A 24607-nucleotide genomic window follows, 5' to 3' on the forward strand; every position below is an offset into this window, starting at 1 on the left:
AGCATGTGTGAATATACCGGAAAGGAAGGGAGGAGGCTTATTCTTAGTGGTAACTGAAGGTAGAACAAGAAGCCAATTTTATAGCTGTCGGGACGATTATTAGACAATAGAGTAAGCTGCCAAAGGGCCAGCTTGAATCACCATCACCAGAAACATTCAGAGGCTTAAACATAGGAAGAAAATGAGAATAACTTCCCATTCTTTCTGATCTGGTGTGAGCAGGAAGGCCATGTGTACAAATAGTCAGCTATTAGATTAGCTTGAGGAGATGGCTAGGAGAAAACACAGCTGTGGCATTTTGGGTCAGGGAAGGAGTGGATCTTCTTGGCTATTCCTGAATTGTTTCTCCTTCTTACACCAGGACAAGGGAACCTTTTTCAGTCTGAGGGTTGTATTCCTACAAGAGCAGTCTTCCAGGGATTGCATGCCAGTGGTGGGCAGGGCCATAGATAGGCAAGAAGTGACCAGAATGTCAGTCTTGCTTTTGTACAGCATATTACATGCAGAAGGAACTAAATAAAGATGCTTAACTGCACCCCACCAAAAGAAAAAAAATCACCCAGAAGCATTCCTGTTAGCAGTAGTAGGTCAGGAAACACCAAAGAAAATTGAAAACTTATTTCTATATGCAACAAAAGCTGCAAGAATAGTATACGCAGAAATGTGGAAAGAGAAATCTAGTCCAACAAAAGATCAATGGCTGCATAAACTAATAGGATATGTCAAACTAGGAAGTGTGACAGCCAAAATAAGAAATATGGATGGAAAGACAGTAATAAGTGAGTGGGAACAACTTGAAGGGTATCTAAAATGAAGCGGTATTAAGATAAATCTACAAGCAGGGTTGACCCTATGAACAGCAGTAGATAAAACAAATGATTATGAATAAAAGGAGAAAACAATAGACAATGAAGGGAGATGTGGCAAGCCAACAGAATGTACAATAGGATGTCAAGGAAAGATAGGTTGGGAAGTGTGTATATATATATATATATATACACACATACATACACATGATAGGATGAAAAACAAAAGTACGTATAAAGTATATGGAAAATGTAACAACAACAACAACAGATTACTGTACATCCAAAAGTCAGAAATTTCTACAAACACACATACCCTCAGGCAAGCAAGGGACAACATCACAGTTCAAGGATACATTCCAGCCAGGCAAAATCCGCCCAGGGGGGTGCAAAGCTGGGCTAGTGACCTAGGAAGAGTTGTTAGAGCCAGACAGAGAAGTCTGGGACTTCCCAATACAGTTTGGCACCTTCATTTTATGCCAGTTGATGGATCCTGAGGCTACCCATCCATTCTCCTTAATAAGACCACATTTGTAAAGTGTAGCAGTTTATGTGGTAAATGTTCAGACATGGAATGGGGTCTGTACAGGGAGTTTCCTAGGGCAGGGCTCTTGATGAGCTATTCCCACCCATGTCATCCCTACTCCCATTTCACTACCATCATCCCTTCCAATAAAACGAAATACTTTTTTCCCCTGCAACTGGAATGTATGGCTAAAGTACATTATTTAAATAGCAGGTTGCTTTATGCTGCAAAAAATGTAGGCTTGTTGAATTGCAGGCTTTGGTTACATTTTTTTTTTTTAATCCACCTACCTTGCATGTAGAAAGGTTTGGTCCCTGGTTTGATTCCCCACATCTCCAGATGGGGCTGGGAAATGCCCCTTCATGAAATCCCAGAGAGCCACCACAGCCCATCACTGTAGTAGACAACTAGATAAACAAGTGATCTGACTATTTGGAAAACCCAAATTGCCATTTGTTCCAATTCAACGTTAAAGAACGGTTTTTCCTGGGGCAAGTGGTGGGGACAGAGAATCCACAGACCTGTATCTAGAAAGTGCAGGAAGGGAGAAGGTAAGTGTGGATGAGCCCTTAGGATAAGGCAGCTTCCTGTGTTGCATCTTCAGCTAGTCATAAAGGATACACAAAGTTAATTTACATTGAATCAGACAATTGGTCTGTCTGGCCCTGAATTATCTACTTTGGCAGTCTGGTAGCCAGAAACCAGGAGATTCCAGAAATTGAACCCAGGCTCTTGTGAATGCAAACATATGCAATCCACCATGCTGCTGCCATCGCTCCTGGGTCATGGGAACATGCAAGAAAGGATGTGTTTTCTGGTATGGTGCTAGAAAATGCCAATGCAGAACATACCTTAGGCTTGTTCAGGCATTTGCCTGGATATATAAACACAAGGGACCCCTGATCATTAGGTCCAGTCGTGACCGACCCTGGGGTTGCGGCACTCATCTCGCTTTATTGGCCAAGGGAGCCGGCATACAACTTCCGGGCCATGTGGCCAGCAAGACTAAGCCACTTCTGGCGAACCAGAACAGTGCACAGAAACGCCGCTTACCTTCCCACCGGAGTGGTACCTATTTATCTACTTGCACTTTGAGGTGCTTTCGAACTGCTAGGTTGGCAGGAGCAACAGGAGCTCACCCCATTGCGGGGATTCGAACCACCAACCTTCTGATCGGCAAGTCCTAGGCTCTGTGGTTTAACCCACAGCGCCACCCGTGTCCCTTTGCCTGGATATAGGTGTGCTCAAATAGAATATGGGAACAGGGGTGCACATGCAAGCCCCGCCCACAGTGTCCTTGTTCACATCACCCCATCCCCAACCTCCCCATCTTGCATGGGGCATCTCTTGAATGCTAGCATGAGGAGGGTCAGGGAGTGGAACAGGGCAGGGGGCAGAGGTGCACATGAGGATGTTGGGGGCAGGGCAGGCATCCCTATCCCTTCCCACACTGTGAGTGTTCATGAACACACCTCTTGAACTAAGTGTAAACTAGCTTTGTTCCACTGTTGTTGTTTAAAGAGGCAGCTGGTGTTTGCAGATGCTTGCCACATCGAGAAATCCAAATTCAAATTGCATCTTTTCTTCTTTAAATTAAAAAAGCATGAATTAAGAATATCACTGTAAATCTTTTGCAATGAAAAAGAAATTGATTAGTTTCTTTGTTTTTTGCTTTGTTTTGTTTTTGGCCAGCCAGTGTAATGCGAGAGTGGATGGTAATTAAAGCTGACAGCCCCGGCTGATTCTCCTTGTTCTGTGCAAGCCTTTGCATCTTTTATGGGAACTAACTCCCCCAAAGTGGGCGAGATAATGATAAACACTATCTCAGGTCACCTCTAGTAAGAAAGGGCCTTTGTTCCAAAAGATGCCTTTTAAGAACAAGGTGCTGCTGACTTAGAAGGCTTTTGATTTGCAGGTACTAGGGGAATTGCTCTGCTGGGTGCTTGCTTGTTCAGTAAAGATACAGGGGTCATCCTCTTGAATTGGTTTCCTCGCAGAAAAATAAACCCCTGAAGTTCCGACCACATCTCCTTTCAGACAACTAGAAGTTCTACCTTCATAAGTTAGGTGGCTTCATGTCTCATCAGTAAATTGCCTATTTCTACCTTCAGTTCCGGGACGCGGGTGGCACTGTGGGTTAAAGCAGTGGGTTTAACTGTGGGTTAAGCCAGTGTGGTATAGTGGTTAAGAGCGGTAGACTTGTAATCTGGTGAACCGGGTTCACATCTCCGCTCCTCCACATGCAGCTGCTGAGTGACCTTGGGCTCGTCACACTTCCTTGAAGTGTCTCAGCCCCACTCACCTCACAGAGTGTTTGTTGTGGGAGAGGAAGGGAAAGGAGAATGTTAGCCGCTTTGAGACTCCTTCGAGTAGTGATAAAGCGGGATATCAAATCTAAACTCTTCTTAAACCACAGAGCCTAGGGCTTGCCGATCAGAAGGTCAGCGGTTCGAAGCCCCGCGATGGAGTAAGCTCCCATTGCTCGGTCCCTGCTCCTGCCAACCTAGCAGTTCGAAAGCATGTCAAAGTGCAAATAGATAAATAGGTACCACTCCGGCAGGAAGGTAAACGGCGTTTCCGTGTGCTGCTCTGTTTTGCCAGAAGTGGCTTAGTCATGCTGGCCACATGACCCAGAAGCTGTATGCCGGCTCCCTCGGCCAATAAAGCGAGATGAGTGCCGCAACCCTAGAGTCGGCCACGACTGGCCCTAATGGTCAGGGGTCCCTTTACCTTTACCTTTACCTTCAGTTCCATCATGCAACTATTGTTGCATCCCCTCCAAGCGATGAGAGACTCCAGGGGTACCGGCATGTATGTGGTTTTCTTGAGGATGAGGGTTTGTTTTCTTGAGGATGAAGATTGACAGAGACTGTGGTGTCTTTTGGATATATGCTTTTATTTACACATATATGCAACCTGAGCATAGGTTGGAGGGACTCTCAGTATTAACACCCCAACAGATCTTGCTTCCCCATTAGGGGTCTAGTGAACTCAAAACCGCAGGTCTTGGGTCTAGCTCCAAGTAGATATGTTTCTGTGTCTCCCCAGTTTGCAGCAGCAGCCTAGTTCACCCACCCACACCCCTTGGCCTGTTGTTCTCCAGCCTAGGATGATGTACAGTGGTGCCTCGCAAGACGAGATTAATTCATTCCGCGAGTTTTTTCGTCTAGCAAATTTTTCGTCTTGCGAAGCACGAAATCCCATAGGAATGCATTGAAATTCAATTAATGCGTTCCTATGGTCAAAAAATGTCCAAACAAAGCCAAATTTGGTACAACAAGAATTTATTAAGTGCTCTTTAAAGTCGCACATACTGTAAAGAGCATTTCAAAAATTGAAGGAACAATAAATTAAGTTTCTAAACATGACAGAAAAACATTTAAAAATCAACAAAGTGTACAGTACATTTTCTAAGACTCTGGGGGACAACTCGAAGAAGGTTCCTCTTCCACTCTTTGCTTCTTGCTGAATAACCCCCACCTGAACTGTTCCCCCAGCCACCCACCACACAGAAATTCAAATCCAGAATATTTTTTTTTAGAAACAGCAGAGTGGCCCAATGGTCACAGAAAATCATAAAAATGCAGAAAAAAACCACACAAGCTTCCAGATTCTTGCAAACCCCTCCTCAACTGTTCCCCCAGCCACCCACCACACAGAAATTCAAATCCAGAATTTTTTTAAAAAAACAGCAGAGTGGCCCAATGGTCACAGAAAATCATAAAAATGCAGGAAAAAAACAGACAAGCTTCCAGATTCTTGCAAACCCCTCCCCAACACCAAGTCCTTGAATTCCAAACACCCCAACCCAAAATCCAACCCCCCCCCAAAAAAAAAGTTTTAAAAGTTTAACTTACCAAATGGCTGCAAAAGAAGTTTTGGAAAAGCTTCAATAATCACCAAAGTCTTCAAAAACCTCAAAAATGGCTACCACACCGCGTTCTATGAGTTGCTCCTCGAAGTCAAGTCGCAACTGTATTAACGGTGTTAAGAAAAAGGAAACAAACTTGCAAGACGTTTTCGTTTTTCGTCTTGCGAAGCAAGCCCATAGGGAAATTCGTCTTGCGAAGCAGCTCAAAAAACGCAAAACCCTTTCGTCTAGCGAGTTTTTTGTCTTGCGAGGCATTCGTCTTGCGGGGCACCACTGTACTATCAAGTCAGGTGAGGTGGGCTAATGCTCACCCATTCGTTTCTATGGAAACAGAGCTCACTTTTTAAGATGCTGGTGATGGGTGCTTAACACCCCCACCCCAAAACCTGTAGTGCTATAAATGCTATGAATGTTCAAATCTGCAGAACAGGCTTGAAAATGCCTAGGATTGGTGGGAAGGAGGGAATTACACCTCAAATATTGTCATGAATGGTGACTTCCAATAGGAAATTCAGATTAACACAGCCTTCCCCAGTCTGGTGTCCTCCAGATGTTTTGGAAGACAACTGCCATCAGCCTCGGCCAGCACATGCTGCAAAAACTCCTGCAGCAAAAACCATAAAAAAAGACTTATGGCACATTAAATACTAACAAATTCATTATGGTATGAGGGGGGGAAATCTTGTGGACTCAGCCCCACTTTGTCAGATGCATGAATGCAAAAGCTTAGTTGGCAGATTATAATGTAGTGTATAATGGAGAAACTTGTAAGGTGGGAGTTGAATGGCAATGAGATGCCAGAATTACAGTCAGTGATAATTAGATTTCAAGCGTATGCTAAATGGGCACACCTTTAATTTTTCATAGTAGAAGACTGGTTTTGAATGCTTAACTACTACACAACATACCCTCTCTTGCAGTGAATTTGTGCAACTTATTGATGAAACTGGTTTTGGGATGTATTGATTATATAACACAGTGATAGCTCGCGTACACTTGTAAGATTTGTTAAATGGCCAAGGTGTAATATGGAGCACAATTAAGCTACCGTTGTTAAGGGGCAAAGCATAAGGAGCAAATGCCCCACCATATACACTGAAACATTTGCGGGGGGTGGAGTGGTCATTGCCTGTGCAAAGGGCTTGAATGGTTTCTGGACTGCAACCTGAAACCATAATCCCTGAAGCAGTGACAGGCCCCCCTCATGCCCTTCAACCACTGGAACTCTGGCTTCATCAATTCCTGTTTGGAAACAAGATGGATCTATTTGGAGAAGTGCTCTTGCTCTTTACTCCTGTGGCTTTTAATCTTGAAGAACAACTTGACCTAATTACTTGTTTTCCTTGCAGAAGTCCAGCCCTGGCGGGAATTTTCTCATCCTGCTGGTAAAATAAAATGGGAGGTTGGGTGGGGGCTTTGCCCGTGTGCTTTATTAAAGAGAATCGCCTAAAATAACGTGCTTTTAAATTAAGGGCCATCTCTTCACCTCTTCAGATAATTAGACTGGAAGTTCGGAGGGAAAGGTTAAGGGGCAAAAAAAAGTGAATACAGTAATAAATAATGATGTAGAGTTTGTGAAACACTGTCTCTTCTGCTTACTGAAAGATCGGCACCCTCTCTTTCCCTCTCTCTTCTGTAGATGAATTGCTTAATGGTGTGGTTTTCATATTTAATAAGCTTTGATGCCATCAGGTGGGATAGTCATTGCAGGCGTTCCTCACCAAGACAAGTTTGTTCTTAGAAACATGAAATGTGTTCCCCTTTCCCCAGTTTTGTTCATTACGATTGTTGTAGAACTACTTCAGATGTATGCTATACTGTGCATACATCTCAAATGTAATGTATAACTGATAAAATAAAAACTCCCCCAAAGAAAGAACCATGAAATGTGAAGACAGTAAAATATTGAGTCTAATGTAATATCTATTTTTATTTTAAGAAAAAAGGGGGAAGTCTGCGTTATTATTATTTGCTGTTATTTTACCCCTGTCACCTGCCTCTCAGCTGTGACCCACTTCTTCTCCCTTCCCTTTTTTCTCTGTGAGGTAACTTAGGTTGAGAGACTGGCCCAAGGCCACCCAATGTGCCTTATGGCCAAGTGAGGATTTGAACCCAGGTCTCTCTCCAACATTAGATCCAAGCTTAGATTGCTACATCACACTGACTCTTGAGATGCATGTTTGTTCATGCCCCTCTATCCAATACCTAGAAATGTGTGTTATCTCTGAAGCCCTGCTTAAACATAAGGACCAGGAACTTGAAGCTGACATGAAAAGATCTTGTGTTGCTCCCTTTTGTTTCAGTTGGTCTTATACAAGGTATTGTGAATTGCTTCATTCCTCCTTGGAATGACGCCATATTGTAAAATCACTGTTCTGCTTGACTGAGTGCTGGCAATAATCTACCATCTCATGCCTTGAGAAGTGGTGTGAACCTGGAGCAGAGGGAGCAACTGCCAGGCAGGCAGCTTGGGAATGAAAAGTGAAGGCCTCGTGGGTTCTTGCAGCAAGGAGTTGCTCAGAGTGAGGGAGCTCACCAGAACTTTGGAACCTGGAGGTGGATCCCTTGTCTTCAGGGGACAGGGGTGAGGACTCTGAAGCAGAAGGGGAAAGGCAGCCAAGGTTAGCTCCAGGTGGGCTTTCACCAGATGAGCCTGTAGTACCAGCACCCTTCTGGCTTGAGGCTGAGGTGTTGCTGTCCTCACACTCAGAGGGCTCTGTCACTGAACTCACCCCATAACTCTTCCCTGATCTACCAGATTAGAAGACTGATGGAGTGAGTAATGGCACCTTCAATGGGCAGCCAGGCTAGGGATTGGGATGCTGATGTTGCTCCTGCTGAATCATAGCTCAACTCTCTTACAGCACAGCTGGAACCCTGTCTGGACTTGCATCCAGGCTGAGCCTGGCCTTACACCGGGCTGAGCCTGAGCTCAGCACTCTGCTCACAACAGATTGGCTCCCTTGGGTCACCTGATCCCCAGGACCAGGACAATTGCTCCAGGGTGACCCTATTGAGATTCCTTTCTCCAAGCAGTGTTCCTAGTGGGGAATTGGTTGGGAATTATTGCTGGGCTTCTCATTGGAATCCCATTGTGCACACAACACTTTGTTTTTTGTTTTCTTGTTTCTGATGTCTTTATTGTTGGAAGCAATTCAGTACATGAAAACAAACAAACCCACATCTACAAAAGTGAGTCTAAAGAGACTGGGACCTCAGCCCATGGTCAACAGAAATATCTTGGAGTCTCTTTAAATTGTTGGAGCATCATGTGCTCGCTTCGGCAGCACATATACTAAAATTGGAAATTGTTGGAGCATCATGAATTGGCCGAGCTGCACTGAAGATTACTCTCTTTTTTTCATCCATCTGATGGATGGAGATAAAAGAAAACCCTCCTGAGGGACGGTGAAGGGGTGTGTGTGTGTGTGTGTGTGTTTCTCTATTGTGTAGGAAAGGGTTAGAGCTTTTGTTGCTTAAACTTATGAAGCAGCCAAGTGCTTTCCAGTCCCTTCCCCTCCCCATCCTATTTAAGATAAAAGCCCCATATTCCTCATCACAGCAGAAAGCTAAATTCACAGCTTCCTGCTTGCATCACTTCTTGGAACACCTTTGGAGCCTTGTAACACCATGTCTCCTTGTGTTACTTGAAGGCATCCTGGGAAATGTTACTGACAGGAAGCAGTGCAAGGCTGAAGAATTGCCTCCATGACCAATGTTTGCATGGAGAGAATATTTTTGAGACCCTGGGGCTGAGGATTTTGGGCCAGCATTACACTGAACATATCTGGGTAGCAAATAGAGATATGGTTGAAGTTTCCTCCTCTCTCTCAGGTTATTCCGCTTCCCGTGGAACATCACACCCTTGTTTTGGGAGTGGGGGTAAGATGCATTGGCCTTATTTGGAAACAAGAACCATCTAAGTACATCTTCAACTTCCTAAAGATTGCAATATACTAATTGGATATCCTCATGGGTTTGGATGACTAGCCGCCTATTAAGATTAAAGTAAAAAATCAATAATCATTACTCACTAGTGGAAGTTCAATAGCCATTCTAAATTAAGGCCTCTCTGGGGGTGCAGGGTTAGAGAGAAAGAAATAAGCTGTTTAGATCATCCTTCCCCAACCTGGTACTTACCAGCTATTGTGGGAAACAAACCCTGAGTTCAGGAGTTGTGGTCCAAAACATCTGGAAGGTACCAGGTTAGGGCAGGTAAGTGCATAGCTTAAGGCAAAACACAAGGACCAAGTGCATTTAAGCTGCTAAGCCACTGAGTTATAAGTTTGCTGAGGAAGCAGTTTGGCCAATGAACAACAAACAAGCTTAGAAATTGCCCGGAATTTTGATGAAATATTTTTGATTGGTGTGTGTGGAGATTTTAGCACGAACCACAAAGATTTGAGACTAATATTTAAACCCATGCCAGGTGTTTACAGAGCTAAAGCATACCATATATATAATTGTAGCAGTTAAATGTAAAGGACCGCTGGCTAAGTCCAGTCAAAGGCGACTTTGGGGTGTGGCACTCATCTTGCTTCAGGCCCAGGGAGCCAGGGTTTATCCACAGACAGCTTTCCAGGTCATGTGGCCAGCATGACTAAACCGCTTCTGTGGGTAATGATCAAAGTAACTAATTCTATAAAGTCTGTATATATCATAGGAGCCAACTCCTAGGAGCCGTGGGGGCTTTGGGCCCCATAATAAAATATGGCATTGCCATTAAATGGCATTGCCATTCGAATAGTATGTGTGCACCATGTCATGTGTTAGATTACTTGGGCCCCCGCAATATTTCATTCAAGTTGGCACCCCTGGTATATATTAATACTTCGTCTTGCAAAGTAGACCCAGATCTTTTCAGTCTGCCCGGAGCTTGGCAGGGTTATGTGGGGTGATAAGATGTCATCATATTGGGTGTCAAGCTTCCTTGTTATCTTTGATTGACAGTGATTGGGAGATGCACAGACTGATGACATGTCACCATTTATATTATTAATAGGGCACATTAGCGGAGCATTTAACCCATCATAGGATGGTTATATGGCTTCCATTTTTATGCTTTATAAATAACATTAATGAACTGCATAAGACCCAGATAACGTAGGCCCCTATGAGACAATGCTACCTAAAAATAGGCGACTCTTACTTCCATTTGCAAGATGTATTTTATTTTGACGTCTGCAAAAGTGTACTAAACCTTCTGTTCCTCTTATTCCAATTGCAATATGTGCTCCACACATCCATTTTTATTTGTTACTTTAAGCTTGTTTTGTCAGTATATTGTTATTTCTGGAAACTCGACAAACCCATCTTTTTAAAAATATACAGGTCACATTGTGAGGAAGTGAAGGCAAAAGGCCATGGAGTGGTGGTTTCTCCATGTGTTTTACAGTGCCCAGTTCCTTCCTGAGGGTGGGAGCACTTGCCTCCTGTTGCACTGGAAACTTCTATTATGTTAAGCAGCAAGAGAGACTTTTCTCCCCTAAAGTACACCCTTGAGCTAAGCAGCTACTTGAGTTCTGTGTGTCTTTACCTATAATTAAATAGCCCATTATGTTAGGCATTAAAGCTTCATCACCATTCTTTTTAGCCCTATGGAGATCACAGTCTTCTGTGTAAAAATTAACAGTTATCAATCAATGGACTCATTTAAGATATGTATCTCATAGTGATCTTCTTGCTCATTGTATTCAAGTCGTGTCCCCCATTGCCTCTTTCTCCATGCAGCAATTGATTCTTTCTTAGCTGTGGCTGAGATGGCCATTAGGGCTCTATGCTGCACGCAGCCTCTCTAAACTGGAATCTGTAGAATCACAACTGGGTTGAACAATAGTTTGCTCAGCAGCAATGAAAGGATGGCTGTTCAATCAGCTGCTGAGCAAACTATTCAGGAAGGAGAAGCTTCTGGTAGGACTTCAGCTGCCTTGGGAGGCCTCCATAAAGGATGTGTGAATTCCCAAGAAATTTCCCTTCTCTCATCTAACTACTCTAACTTCCCTTGAAATTCCTCAGGGGTTCCCCACCAAGTGGACACAACCCTATGGGGGAATAAACCAGGACACAAATTTCAGATAGGTGTGGGTACATGCACCAAACGCACACGCGCGCGCGCACACACACACACACACACACACACACACACACACACAAGAGGCATTAAAGCAGATTGAGCAACTAGATCAAGACATGAGAAGTTATGCAATTTCTAGTCACACAACAAAGTTTTCAGACATCAATTCCCGACATGCATAGTTTTCAGCACAGATCAATAGCAGACAGCCACTGCCACAAACATTCCTTTGCATCACGTATTAATTTATCCCCCTGGGGCTTTGCATTGGGTTCTGAGATCAGCACAGATGCATCATCTGTCAGAGATTGCCTTCTAAGCAATTAGTCTAATTAAAAGGCAAAGTGTTTCTTTTACTAGTTTTATATCACCCCTACCCAAGCCAGAAGCCCCACCCACACAGAATAGTTCTAGATTTATTTTGGGTCTTGGGATGTAATGATTTAAAGGCTCTTTGTGTCATTCTTAAGGGAGGATTAGGGAAGTCTTGCATTGTGACAGAAAGGTGGCATTACCCTGTTTGAACATATGAAGCTGCCTTCAGCAGAACCAGACCATTAGTCCGTCTCAACCAATACCTGCCTAGCTCAGATAATCTACACCATGGTAGATTTTATTTTCATCAATGAGCTGTACTTTGGGTTCCTCTTTCCATTCTCCATTCGTGAGGAGAGGAGAGTAAAATTACCCATTTGCACTTCCCACTAAACTAATTTCAATTTACATATGCAGGTGGGTTTATGAGTTTTAAATGCAAACTGTGGTTTATGAGTTTTAAATGTGAGGAAAGGGCAAACCGTGGGTACCAAACAGACCCAGGAAAAAGGTGACAATGTGTTCCTGCCAGGGGTAGAGGAAAGGGGGTGCGGTGGGAGCGGGCTGCCCCAGGTGTCACCACCAAGGGAGGTGACAAAATGCCAGGCGGCAGTCACCGTGGAGCCTGCAGTGCGCCCGAGCCATGCATCTTTCCTGGGAGTGACATAGTGACTTGGGTGCCCGCAGACTCTGCGCTGCCCCAAACTGTCTACCTGCCACCTCCCCCTTAGCTGTAGGGTGGCTGAGTGGGAGGAGGCAGGCAGACTCCTCGGAGGCCCCACGGAGCATCCTGCCCTGTCTGGCCCCACCCCATGGTGGCTGGCCCCGCCCCCACAGGCATCTGGCTCCAGCCCCAGGCGCAGGGCACACATGCCGCCCCAGTCACCCAATCGGCTTGCTCTGCTGCTGGTTCCTGCATACTGGGGAATGTCTGCAACATGCAGGGAATTACTGAGGACCTCCCCACCCCACCCCAATCTTTCACCTACCACTCACTCGTGGTGAGAGGGGGTTGGAAGGCTGTTCGTGTGGCATGCAAAGTGGCAGGAAAGTGCAGGTGTCATTTCTCAGTACTCTACTTATGTTATTTCGTTAGCCCAGAGGTGGGGAATCTTTTTCAGCCCAGGGGTTCATTCCCCTCTAGGTATCCTTCTTCATGCCATTGTTGGGCAGGGTCAGAACAAGAAATGCACATTTTGCCTTTGAACAATAGGCTCGTCTATATGCACACCTATCATTGTATCCTCCATCCAGTCAATTAAGAGGCATTGTCAGAATCCAAGGAAACATTCCAGCTTGGCAAAAACACTCAAGGAGGGTGCAGAGCAAGACTGTTGAGAAGCAGGATTTGGAGAAAGGGTGTGTGTTGTGGGAGAGTCCTAAGCACCAGTTAGAGTTGCTTAGAGGACTGCATTTGTCCCCTGGGCCTGAGGTTCTTCACATCTGGCATTAGCTCTATCCACACATTAGCTCAGCCTTTCTCAAGCTTGGGTCTGCAGATGTTGCAGAACAACAACTCCCATCATCCATAGGCAGTCAGGGGTGATGGGAGTGGTAGTCCAACAACATATGGGAACCCAAGGTTGAGGAAGGCTGCATTAGCCACATGAAGGGTGGGAGAATAAGGGATCCTCGTCCCAAAGTTAAACCTACACAGCTGGTACCACCCATCTGACCATACATTCAGCAAAGGTATGGAGTGTGAGTTAGCTGGACTGGGGTAGACTCATCCACTCAGTTAGGAAACCTGAATTATTAGAGCTCCGGGTCACCTATGCAAGGTTCTGAACCTCTAAACACATGGGTATGGTGAGGTGGGTGGGGTAGGGGCAGTGCCAGGATGCATGGTACACCTTCCCATCCATATGTTACTTCTTCATGCAGAGGGTTAACTGCTGAATTGGTCTATTATCTCAGACGCATCCTCAGTAGATTATTCTGGTGATTGTACTTGGTTGCATATTGATTTGGTGATTTGTTCTTGCAATGAGAGCTGAAAACCACAGGCTCTTCAAGGGCAGAATATGTGGGGTTTCTTGTCATTGCCTTCTTCTTTTTTACGCTGTTCTTGAAACACGGAATTGGTCTTAGAATGCCAATAGCATATAACTAATGTGACACTGTCTCTAATAAAATGTCTGAAATGGACTTTGGTTAAAAGTAATTGGATTCTGTAATAGCTCTTATCGCATTAATGTTGTTTGCACTGTTCTGGTTAAGGCCATTAATTTTGCTCTCATATACCCCAATTTTCAAGGGTGCTTGTGACTATTAGGTAAACATTTGTTTCTGACAGAATCCTTGATGGCTTGGCCAAGAGTTCCCTCATTATTATTAATTCCCTATCCCCCTCCAAGAAAAAATATTCATTGCAATTCTTTTCTCTCTCCTTTTGTTAAAAAAGTGAAAATATAGTATTGAATAAGTGAGTAGAGAGTTGTGTGGTTTTCTGTTTAATTGGATCATCAATAGGATGCTGTATGGAAATACCAGTGCCATTTTAGTGCTCCCAAAGTGAGCCATGGATAATGTCTCTGTGTGTTTTTTCATGGCCTATCTCAATATGTTTTTGTTTCTTTTTCTTGTTGACTTTAGCCACATTCACACCATATAGTTTGAGCACTACAATGCCACCTTGACAAGAGATTGCTTCCCACAAAGAATTTTGGGGTCCATGATTTAATGGTGAATGCCTTTGCACAGTGAACTCTGGGAATTGCAGCTCTGTGAGGGGAATAGGGCGTCTCCTAACAACTCTCAGCACCCTTAACGAACTACAACTCCCAGAGTTCTTTGATATGAATATATGGTGTGAATGTGGTCTTAGTCAAGAGGAACCATAATTGCTCAAAGTATCTGCCTCTAAGAGCAGTGATACCATTGAGCAGTATTTTCCTGCATTCAGAACTGGATTCAGGCTCTGCCTCTGCTAAACATATAAACAACTTTATTTATTTATTTTTAAAAATGTATGGACTCCTGACCAGTAGATGGAACTATTCCCTGCATGTTGATATCATGATGATTTCAAATTTACAATGCAACCTTCCTCCCCAAAGGAGTCAAGGACAGCTCCTGATAATAAAATGCCAAAGAAACAATTTAATACATCACAACAACATGATACATATATTAGTTAAAACCAGGTATGTATAAATGATGAGGTGTGAGGAGGAAGGTCAGTGGGGTATTTTTCCTTTTACTGATTTCTGTATGTTTTGGAAAGTGCTTTGCCTGTCTGTTCTCTCTGCATTTGGACCCCTCTTGAGAAGGTTCCCAAGATGGAGGAGCTGTCTTTCATCCATGTTTGGATGCCACTGGATGCCATTTTGAATCAGGATGGCAGTCAAAATCATTCCAAACAGCACTGACCAGAATAGCTCTGAAGGTGTTGTCAACCAATTAGGTGTGACAGTTCCCGAGATTGAATCTGTATGAAAGGATACATCCGCATGCTATATTGAATCAAGATGGCAGAACTTTTTTGTTTTAGGAATTCCTGAGCAATGCTAACTCATTCTACTACCGTAGTATATTTTGTCCCTCTCCCTTAAAATTCTCTGAAATGGGTTGAAAAGCTGTGGAAGGGTAGCATTTTCACTTGTTACAGAGATTCAGCTCCTGGTGATACTCTATGATGTATTGATTTCAACTTCCTTGCCTTTATTGGGGTGGAGAGAGACCATCTGAAGGCAAGGAAATAGCCACACAAATCCACTGACTATGGGTGTGGGTGGTATTTGAAAGACACTGTTACAACAGGAACTTCCTCTACATCTTCAAAGAATACTTTTAAAATATATATAGTAATAATCCACACAATTTTGACCTTTGCTGTCTTTGTTTTGTCTTCGTTTTTTGCAGGTTTACGGGAACAAACCTTCCTGCCCCTGTAATCAGCAGCAAAAACTGGCTTCGCATGCACTTTATGTCAGATGGCAACCACAGGCAGAAGGGCTTCAGTGCTCAGTACCAAGGTATTGGCAGTCTCCTGATTTATTCTGCCCAGTCCCCTGCTCCTCCTGAATGACCAATGAACAGTGGGGATTCCTAAAACCAACTTGAGAATTGGAGTATGCATTATTTGCTGCAGTTTTCAGTTTCCCTTGTTCATTTTTTCATCCTATCTAAATACACTTTTAATCAAAATGCAGATATCTAAACATAGTGCTTTTTCAGTTTTTGCTGATTTTTTGAGCTGAGAACTTTGTCATAATATTCAGGAAACGTGCAAGCTGGCAGGTAGCCAAATCTTATCCATAAATTAGTCTGGGAGGGTAGGATTAAATTAGCTCTTATTGATATTCACCAATATTGGAATCCCTCCAGCACCTAGTGGGCCTTTGCTTGCTCATAACCACCTCAGTGGGCTGCATTCCAAAGCAAATCCTGCGGCATTCCTTGGGTTTATCCATTTCTGTCCCCACCCTGCTGATCAACTCCTTGCAATGCTTTTGAAACAGGAGACAAAATTATAGCTTAACACAGAACTGCAAATATGGTATTGAAATATTCTTTTCCATACTGCCATGGCTAGTAGTGGGAACTGCTGTCCACAAATGGGGCAAGGCTGGTGACTCTTGCACGGCCTGCAGACCTCAAATTTGTCTGGCATTTGCCAGGAAGGAAAGTCATGCCAATGTGACCATAGCTCAGTGACGGAGCTGCCTCTTTGCATACAGATGGTCCAAAGTTCAACTCCTGGCATCTCCAGTTAAAAGTATCAGCTGGCAGATGATGTAGATCCTTTGCCAGAGACACTGAAGGGTGGCTGTGAGTCAAAACAGACAATACTGGGCTTGATTGACAAATAGCATGAAACAGCTTCCTGTGTTCTTCACATCAGAACTTTTTGGGGAAGGTGGATTGTGTCTACAACTCAGCAGTGTAGATTTTCTGGCTCACAGGATCACTTTGGCCTTCCAGGGTCTTAATTTCATTCAGGAGACCATTTTCCCCAAATCATACCCATCTTGCTCTATAGCTGCAGTTGTGTTAAATATGCAGCATCCTACTGAAATCAGGGTTTGCGGGGACTGCGGATTTCAAATTACTCAGGCAAAGGAAAGCAGTTCACCTGTGATGAAGTCAGGTGATTGGCAAGTGGGTGCCCCTGTTCGCTAGTCAAAATGGCCTGCAGGTGTTGTGGGAGGTCAGAATCCAGAGCACCAGCAGGATCCGGTTCCAAACCTCTGCCATGGTGCTTCCTATGTGTTAATTCAGACTGGGTTCTCCTCCCCTCCCACCACTGTGTTCTGCGGTTAAGAAACTCAGGTTGTGATCTTTATGAATCATCTTTCAGATTTAATACCTGAAGCTGTTTAGTCATAATTTTCAGTTGCTGATTTTCAGCTGATTTTTTTTAAAAAAAAGAAAAGAAAAGGGATATCAAAGTCATGATTGCTGCTTTGCTTATTAAAAATACACCTGCCTGAATCATACCTTTTTTTCTTTTTTGCAAAAATAGTCAAGTAAAGATTAATGTTATAATTTCCTCTCTGATTAAGGAAAATGCCAGGGGCTTCTAATCCAGTAAGCTTGGTTAAAAAAAAAAAAACTTATACATAATAGTCTGAGTGTTTGCATGTTGGGTGCTTTAAAAGATAAATTTCCAAGAAGCCATTGCTCATATGGAAGAGACACTAGGGGGTTCCGAACCAATTTCTTGTGTTACTTTTTAGAGACAGGTTTATGTTTAGACAGATGACAGAAGATGCTTGCAAAGGACAGAGAGAGCTAAATTAAACGTAACTATTTCCCTTACCCTTTCCTTTATATTTGTAAGGCTAAAGCTGTGGGTGGAAGGTGTATCTTAACCTTTTCCCATCCCTCTATTTATTGACTCAAAACACCACATCCATCTGCTTTCCTCCCAGCAAGAGAAAGTGGATGGAATTTTCAGTTCCCAGAGTTCCTTAACAATCGGTCAGGGTCTTCTAACAAACTACAGTTCTCACAATTCTTTGGGGGAAACCATGACTGTGAAATCATAGGTCTTTAAACATATAGTGCAGATGGGACCTAACATTGGTTGCATCTCTTTATATTTGAAATACCCTGTATATTCTTCAGTGGTGCATTAACCCTAAATAGTTTACTTGATGCCTTTTTGTTACTCTGGGAGAAACTCCTTCCTGGTATTTTTTGAAGATGCTGGCAAGGCGTGCACTAAATATGTACAGTCCAATGAAGAGTCTATTGCCTGCTGTTTCATGGTTTCATGGGGATCTTTGAGAGGGTGAGAGACAGGTGAGGCTCAGGAACTGAGTGGCAAAGAAGGAAATAGGGGGTAATTCTACTAATGTGGGTCATTCATCCTGTTGTGATTGGGAGCTTTTGGAGAAAATTATTCCACCTGAACTTAGAGCAATTTACATGGAAAAGTCTGCAAGAATAGCAGTGTTTTGTTGCCTTAAAGGCAGAGGCATTCTATTATAAGCTTTAAAAGATAAAGTCCATTTTATCAGGTGTATATAGTGTAATCCTCAGGGGTGAGGAACTGAAGAAGGCTTTTACATTTCACATTGTGGGTGAAATTCCTTTGGGAGATTGAACTGTTCTTCTACCAATTCCTTAGCATTGCTCCCCCCTCCCCAATGTCTGATTTGCATCCATTGCAAATGGACTGGCCTGTAGAAAAGTCTGTTTTCTTGGCAGGCTGCAGTCCATCTTTTGCTGATCTCTCTTCCCTTTCGTTACCTCTCTAGTCAAAAAACAAATGGAGATGAAGTCCCGGGGAGTGAAATTGATGCCGAGTAAGGACACAAACCAGAAGACATCTGTGTGTAAGTTTCACCCACCGTTGCACGTTCAGTGAGAACTAGCGCCTTAAGCATTCCATGACTCTACAGCAATCTCCAGAACGTTGCCACTCTTCCTCCCAAGTTTTAATGCTTGTTACCCCCACCTCCTACCCTGCATTTTCGCCTCACCTCCTTCTTCTGGTGCTCTGTTTGCAAGCACCTACTAACTGTCAAGATGCGGCCTGGATGGGTGGGAAGGGGAAAGCCATATGTGTGCAATCTATAGTGTTAGTAATCCTGTGGAGGGCTTTGGGAGACTCGGATATCTCTGCTTTTTGTCACATACTCTATAGAGTCATCACGATGCAAAAACATTTTTTGACAACCAGATGTATTTGTCTAGCGTGAATGTAAGAGGACTTGGATCAGCGGTGAGGAAGCAAGCAACAAAAAAAGCTGCAGTAACTCCACTGATAATCTGAAATGAGATCTTTCCTCTCTCCCATTCCTGGTCATTGAATTTTACTGTGCCTAACTTAAAGAAAAAGACAAAAGGAGAAAATAGTAATATTCACCACACTTATTCCGGATGTGCTTTTTAGTTTTTCACTAATTTTGCCTTTCTTTAAACAAAGAACTTGCTAGAATAGATAGTTTGTTTTGTCCTGGGATTGTTCCTTTACTGAAGTTAGCAGACTCCTTTGGGCATTTTGTGTGTGTGATCTTTTGTTTGTACATGTGATCCCTTACACACACAAAAAGCATTAGATGCACTCCTTTGATAGGTATGTGATTTCAAAGTGGAGCAATCCTTGGCTGTGGATTCTTTCTATAGAATTGCATTGGAATGGAAACTGAGCTGGGATTTTGCAGTTGGATGTCAAAGGTGGATTTAGAGGAGTGTGATCAGTTTGCCTGCATTAGGCATTGAGCCAAGAGGGCGCCACAGGGGGCGCTGCAACAATGATGAACAATGGATGACGAGCGAGCCTGGAGACAGCCAAATTTTGGCATTACACAGAGCATCACTGAAATTTTAAAGCACAAAGTCTACCCCTGCTGGATGTGGATAGAAACAGCGCAAGAGTGGGCATCTGGTGGCTGTGCAGGAAAGGTTTGTGTCATTCCTAGACAGTGCAGAAGTGCCTCTAGGCTTACCTTTAACGTAGGATCAGAACTAAAAACTCACTTGGTTCCTTGGGTCAATATACTAAACACTGACATCTTTCAAGACGGTATGGGGAAAGGTTACTTGTGCTATTTGTGTGGTTTAGTAGCATTATGGGATGCAGACTGTTTTAAAGTAATTCCATTTGGGCATTTGTATCAGAGAGAAAGACAGCAGGAAAAAACCAGAGTGGTTTTGAATTGCTCTTTCAAATGACATTCTACTCTTCTGCTCATTTCTGGCATCCGAGCTGTGATTGCACAAACTGGCTGTAGTTTGGCTAGTTGATGAAAAGCAGGATGTAGAGTTAAAGGAACATTCTCAAGGTGAAGGGGTAACAATACCCGATTCAGATGGTGACATAAAATTTGATTTTGATCTAGTCCAACTTATTTGGCTGGGAATATTGCTATTAACTACTCAGCCCCACCTGTGCTCTGTTATGTGTTATCTATTTCACATGGTTGTCTGTGTGGATAGTGGGACTCTTAAGAGATTGATGAGCAAGGAGAGACAGCAGCTGAGAGATAAGCTATAGTTGTGACGGATTGCGTGTGTTTAACATGGCAGAGTAAGTCACAGTGCCTGTTTCTTCAACACATATTCATCTGAAGCAGCACAGTAGTTTATATTGGGGCATATTCGGTTTCCCTCTGCTTTGGCCATACAAAGCAAAAATAAATAATAATTTGTGTTCTTAATCGTGTTGTAAGACACTGGTTGGGCATCCTGCAACCAAGTGAGTCTTAAATCAGATATTTAGTTCAGTGACACACCATGTTCTCAACATGGCATGGGTCTTTCTAAAAATGTAGAAAGTTTAAGAATAAAAATATAATATGCTTGATCTTCTCAGCCCTAATTGTATCAGGAGCCAAAATGTCAAACTATTTCTTCCCAAATAGATGTGAAAGTGATTGTCCATTACTTCAATATAGTTTTTGCAATGGCTGCTAATGCAAGGTGCAATCAGATCTTGGCTTTCTGGGTCCTCTACTCACTAGCAGCAATGATTCCTGCAGACATATTTCTAGCAGCAAGAGAGTTTGTTTCACATGTCCACATAGGCAGTTCCTGCATCTGTCTCCTTAGAAGGACCACATCTTGGCTACAAAGCAGCTGTCTATCCTGACTCCCAGCTTAAGAAGAACAAGAACTCAAAGAATGATTATTTCCAAAGGCTTTAATATTGAGATTTGTGTGATACCTATGCAAATCTCTGGTCTATGACTCAGCAGGCAATACACGTAGTTAATCCAAGGCACACAGGTAATCTAAGCACTCAAAGCTTAGACTGTTGATCCGACACTGACACACCCTTTGCTGTATTTTATAGAGGAATGGTGTGGGCTCAACATAATGCAGTGAGTGGTTCTGCTCCTTAGCAAGCAATCTAGCAAGAACCAGCCAGTAGCCATAATGAGCTGAAGACTCAGATTGTCTAGCACCTGGATGTGCCAAGGGCCTCTCCAAGACATTTTGTTGAGTAAGATGGGGTCCACTTCCATGTACACTTCCATGTGCAGAAGCTGAATGAAGTGGCAACTGAACCTTTCTTCAGTGCTGATGATAGTACCCCAGGATAACAGGTTAGTTTAGTGTATGTGTGGCATACACAACTCTGTCTACCTCACTACTAGCTGCTCCCCATTCCCCAGCATCTGCAGCCCAAGGTGGCTGCCTGACTCTGCCTAATAATAGGACCAGCTTTGAATGGATATGTACAGAGAGTAGTTTACATGTAAACCAAAGAATGGATTTGTTGAAATAGAACTGTGAAGTGGCATTTTAAAAATTAAGACATGAATTGTAAGTATATGGGAGGCGAAAAGGCCCCCCAGCGACAGAAAACCAGGCTTTGATCTTATGCTTCTCAAAAAGTGCCTTGCTACATGGTGAGCCATTTTTTGCAATTTGAGAGAGTCGCTGGTGATTCGTATGTCTGCTGTTCAAGGGGAGGGTGGTTAGCAATCCTTCTGAGCTCATCCTTCCAACCATGCTAAGAACCTGTGGGGCACCAAACTAAGTTTCAGTTCATACATAACAACAAATTGCTTGTTGTTGCTAAAGGCATGAACCTCAGGCTCACATATACCCCCTTCCTTCTTCCTTCACATACAGGTGGAGGAAATGTAAAGCATTTCATCAAAGTTCATCCGAAAAAGGCATTTGTGATCTGAAAATAGAAGACTGTTCTATACAAAGCACAGCAAGTTAACAAACCAGAAAAGAAAACACTTTGATCCTGGTTTAATACTTTACTTGGTTAACTGAGTTTGTACAAACCACAGTTTCCTTGTTTGGATGCAACAGAAACTTCAGGTTGCTACAAACTGTGATGAGCAGCATTAAATCTTCTGCACATGTATGTAAGGTGAGAAGGAGGAGGAGCACACAAACCTAAAATACATTGTGTTGTCATGACATGAAACAATGATTTATTGGTACATCTGAATCAGTCTAAACCAGGGATGAGAAACCAGTTGCCCTCTGGATATTGTTAGACTACAATGTACAGTTATAGGTAATATGCAGCAAACTCCAGGACTTGAGCAAGCTTCCAAGGAAAGCAGATTGCAACCAACAGATTTCAGTGTTCACAACCAAGCTATTCTATACTCATGCAGGGCCTGATGGCTGCCAGAATTTCAAGGGCCATTTCAGGAAATTTAAAAGACAAGTTTTCTTGCTGTTGAATGGCCTCGGGTTGTTGGCCTTTGCCAGGGAGAATCTCTAGAAGAGAGAACAGAGGTGGGTGGAGCAATTCAAATTTTGGAAAGACTTTCTCAGTCTGGTGGATTTCATGTATATGGATCTCCTAGTCGGATGGTCCTGGCTCCATGTTAAGATGAACAATTCATGCAGTGTGTGTGTGTGTCAAGTTTGTAGTGCTCTTTGGACCCTGACAGTTGTGTTCCTACACTCTTGTTTGGTTGTGTACACACTCCTGAGAAGGGTTAAGACCAATAGTCCTATCTTCTGACCTCCACACAGGCAGCCTTCCCCCCAGCACCCAGTTGTGTATGTGAAACCTTAGGATAGTTTATCATGGAATTAGTTGAGGCCCTTAATACAAATGTCCTCTGTTTGTTCACAGCCATGTCCTTTTGTGTTTTCTAAGTGTTTTGTTGTACATCTGCCAGACAATACAAAACAAAAACAACAGAGTCTTTGAGGAATAACAGGCCAAAGCTAAGCTTTTTTTAATGGGAGGGCCCATTTTCTTTTAACTAAAGATCCTGCTTCCCCAGACAATAAGAAACTCATTTATCTTCTAGCTGATATTAAAAGACAACCCCTCATTGAATGGAAGCTTCCCCCACTCCCAAGGAAAAAACGGATCAATTATCCCTTTATTAATGCTGTGTACAGAGGGAGAGAGGATTGACGAGGGTTTGCCTGGCCTTTGAGTAGCTGAAGTAAATTATCACAGCAAACAATGAAACCATAATTGGATACATTTAACACAGAACTGTGAATTGGCAAATTGTATTTATTTATTTTGCAGAGGAGAGATTGGCTAGCTAGGATCTAGAAGGAGAAGACACCTCCAGCCACCCCATCTGCATGCACTTTGGATTGTCCTTCAGGCTGACACAGATGGTTGGTCCAAGAGGCAAGGACAAGATACACGTCAGTGTCTAGGCAGGGTGGGTAACCCTTTTCCAGCCTGAAGGCTGCTTTCCCTTCTTTCTGAGGGTCATCCACTCCAATCCCCTGCAGTGCAGGAATCTTTCACCCAACGTGTGTCTTGAACCCACAACCCTGAGAACAAGGGTCTCATGCTCTACCGACTGAGCTATCCCAGCTCATAGTCTGACTACTGAACCTAGGCTTCTGGCTTCTTTGCTCTCGATTTAGTTTATTTATTATTACGGTCATATCCCATCTTTTCTCCAAGGAGCTCAACTATGGTGTACACAGTTCTCTCCCCTCCATTTTATCCTCACAATGACCCTGTGAGGTAGGTTAGGCTGTGACTGGCCCAAGGTGACCCAGTGAACTTCATGGTCAGGTAGGGACTAGAACCCTAGTCTCCCAGGTCCTAGTCCAACACTCTTAACCACTAAACCACACTTGCTCCTAAACAAACCATGAGTGATAACCAAAGCTTGTTCTAGACTTATCACTCATGGTTTGTTTGAAGAAAACAAATCATGGACATAACATTAGGCTAGAGCATGGCTTGTTTCCTGACAGCATGGCAGCAGCAGTGGGAGCTGAGAAGGAGCAAAGCATCCACAATTTAGGAGCAAGGCACCAGCACACTCTGCATTCACATTATGCCATAGTTTATTTAACTATGATTTAATGTGACATGCAAACAGAGCCATGGTGTCTTGACTGCCTTGATTTCCAACCATCCTTAAAACCACTTATTGGTTCCCAGGAACCAATGCGCTCTGTGACCGTGACTAGCATCCAGCATAGGAACTGGATCTGAGCCAAGTGATTAAAATGCTCAATAAATTGAGCCAAGTGGGGATTAAAGAGTTCAATAAGTTGCTGCTAACTCAACAAGGGTCCAGAGGAGATGGAGAGAATTATTATTACAATTATTATTATTGCTATTATTGCTATTATTTCTCTTATTACTATTAATTACATTTCTATACCATCCTTCATCAGAGGATCACAGGGTGGTTTACAATATAAAAACAAAACTGTATAACATAGTAACTAACAAAAACACACACCCCACCCCCACAAACTGTCAACTTCTGCTCTTCATCGTCATCTTCATTGTTCTCAGCTGGATCTTCCCCTTCCTGCCAAGGAGTCATCTGGTGACTTCTGGCAGCCAAATCTGCATTCCTACATTGACTCTGAGCTGCCATCTTTGCTTTTGAGGAGCAATCCTAGGGAGAACAAGGGATCAAGGCAGGTTGGAAGGGTTAATGGTGGTGAGTCTGGGTCAAGTAAAATCCTGACACCTTCTCATGGTTATTGTGATCTATATTCTTTTGTTCACATTCTCAGGACTCTCTAAAGTGCCATACACACTGACAGTGATGCAATAGTAGTTGTAATAGTAGTAGTAGTAGTAGTATTGGGTTGCATTGGTGTTCTCTTGTTTCCCTGACAATATGATGATTGCTTCACCA

At 43.2% G+C, this 24607-nt stretch overlaps 1 protein-coding gene across 5 annotated transcripts in view; it reads left to right on the plus strand.

The window, feature by feature from the left end:
• CSMD2 (CUB and Sushi multiple domains 2) overlaps positions 1–24607 on the plus strand; it is a 492033-nt gene that overhangs the window by 237195 nt on the left and 230231 nt on the right. For 4 of the 5 annotated variants that reach the window (XM_081199993.1, XM_081199989.1, XM_081199994.1 and 1 more), the window contains exons 6-7: positions 15456–15568; positions 18299–18376. In XM_081199993.1, the coding sequence (XP_081056119.1) occupies positions 15456–15568; positions 18299–18376 (191 nt within the window). Of the gene's footprint in view, positions 1–15455; positions 15569–18298; positions 18377–24607 lie in introns of those variants that run through there. The other variant, XM_081199996.1, reaches the window with a different exon arrangement.

This window comes from Podarcis bocagei (assembly GCF_964188305.1).
Source record: "Podarcis bocagei genome assembly, chromosome: 7".
NCBI classification, from domain to species: domain Eukaryota; kingdom Metazoa; phylum Chordata; class Lepidosauria; order Squamata; family Lacertidae; genus Podarcis; species Podarcis bocagei.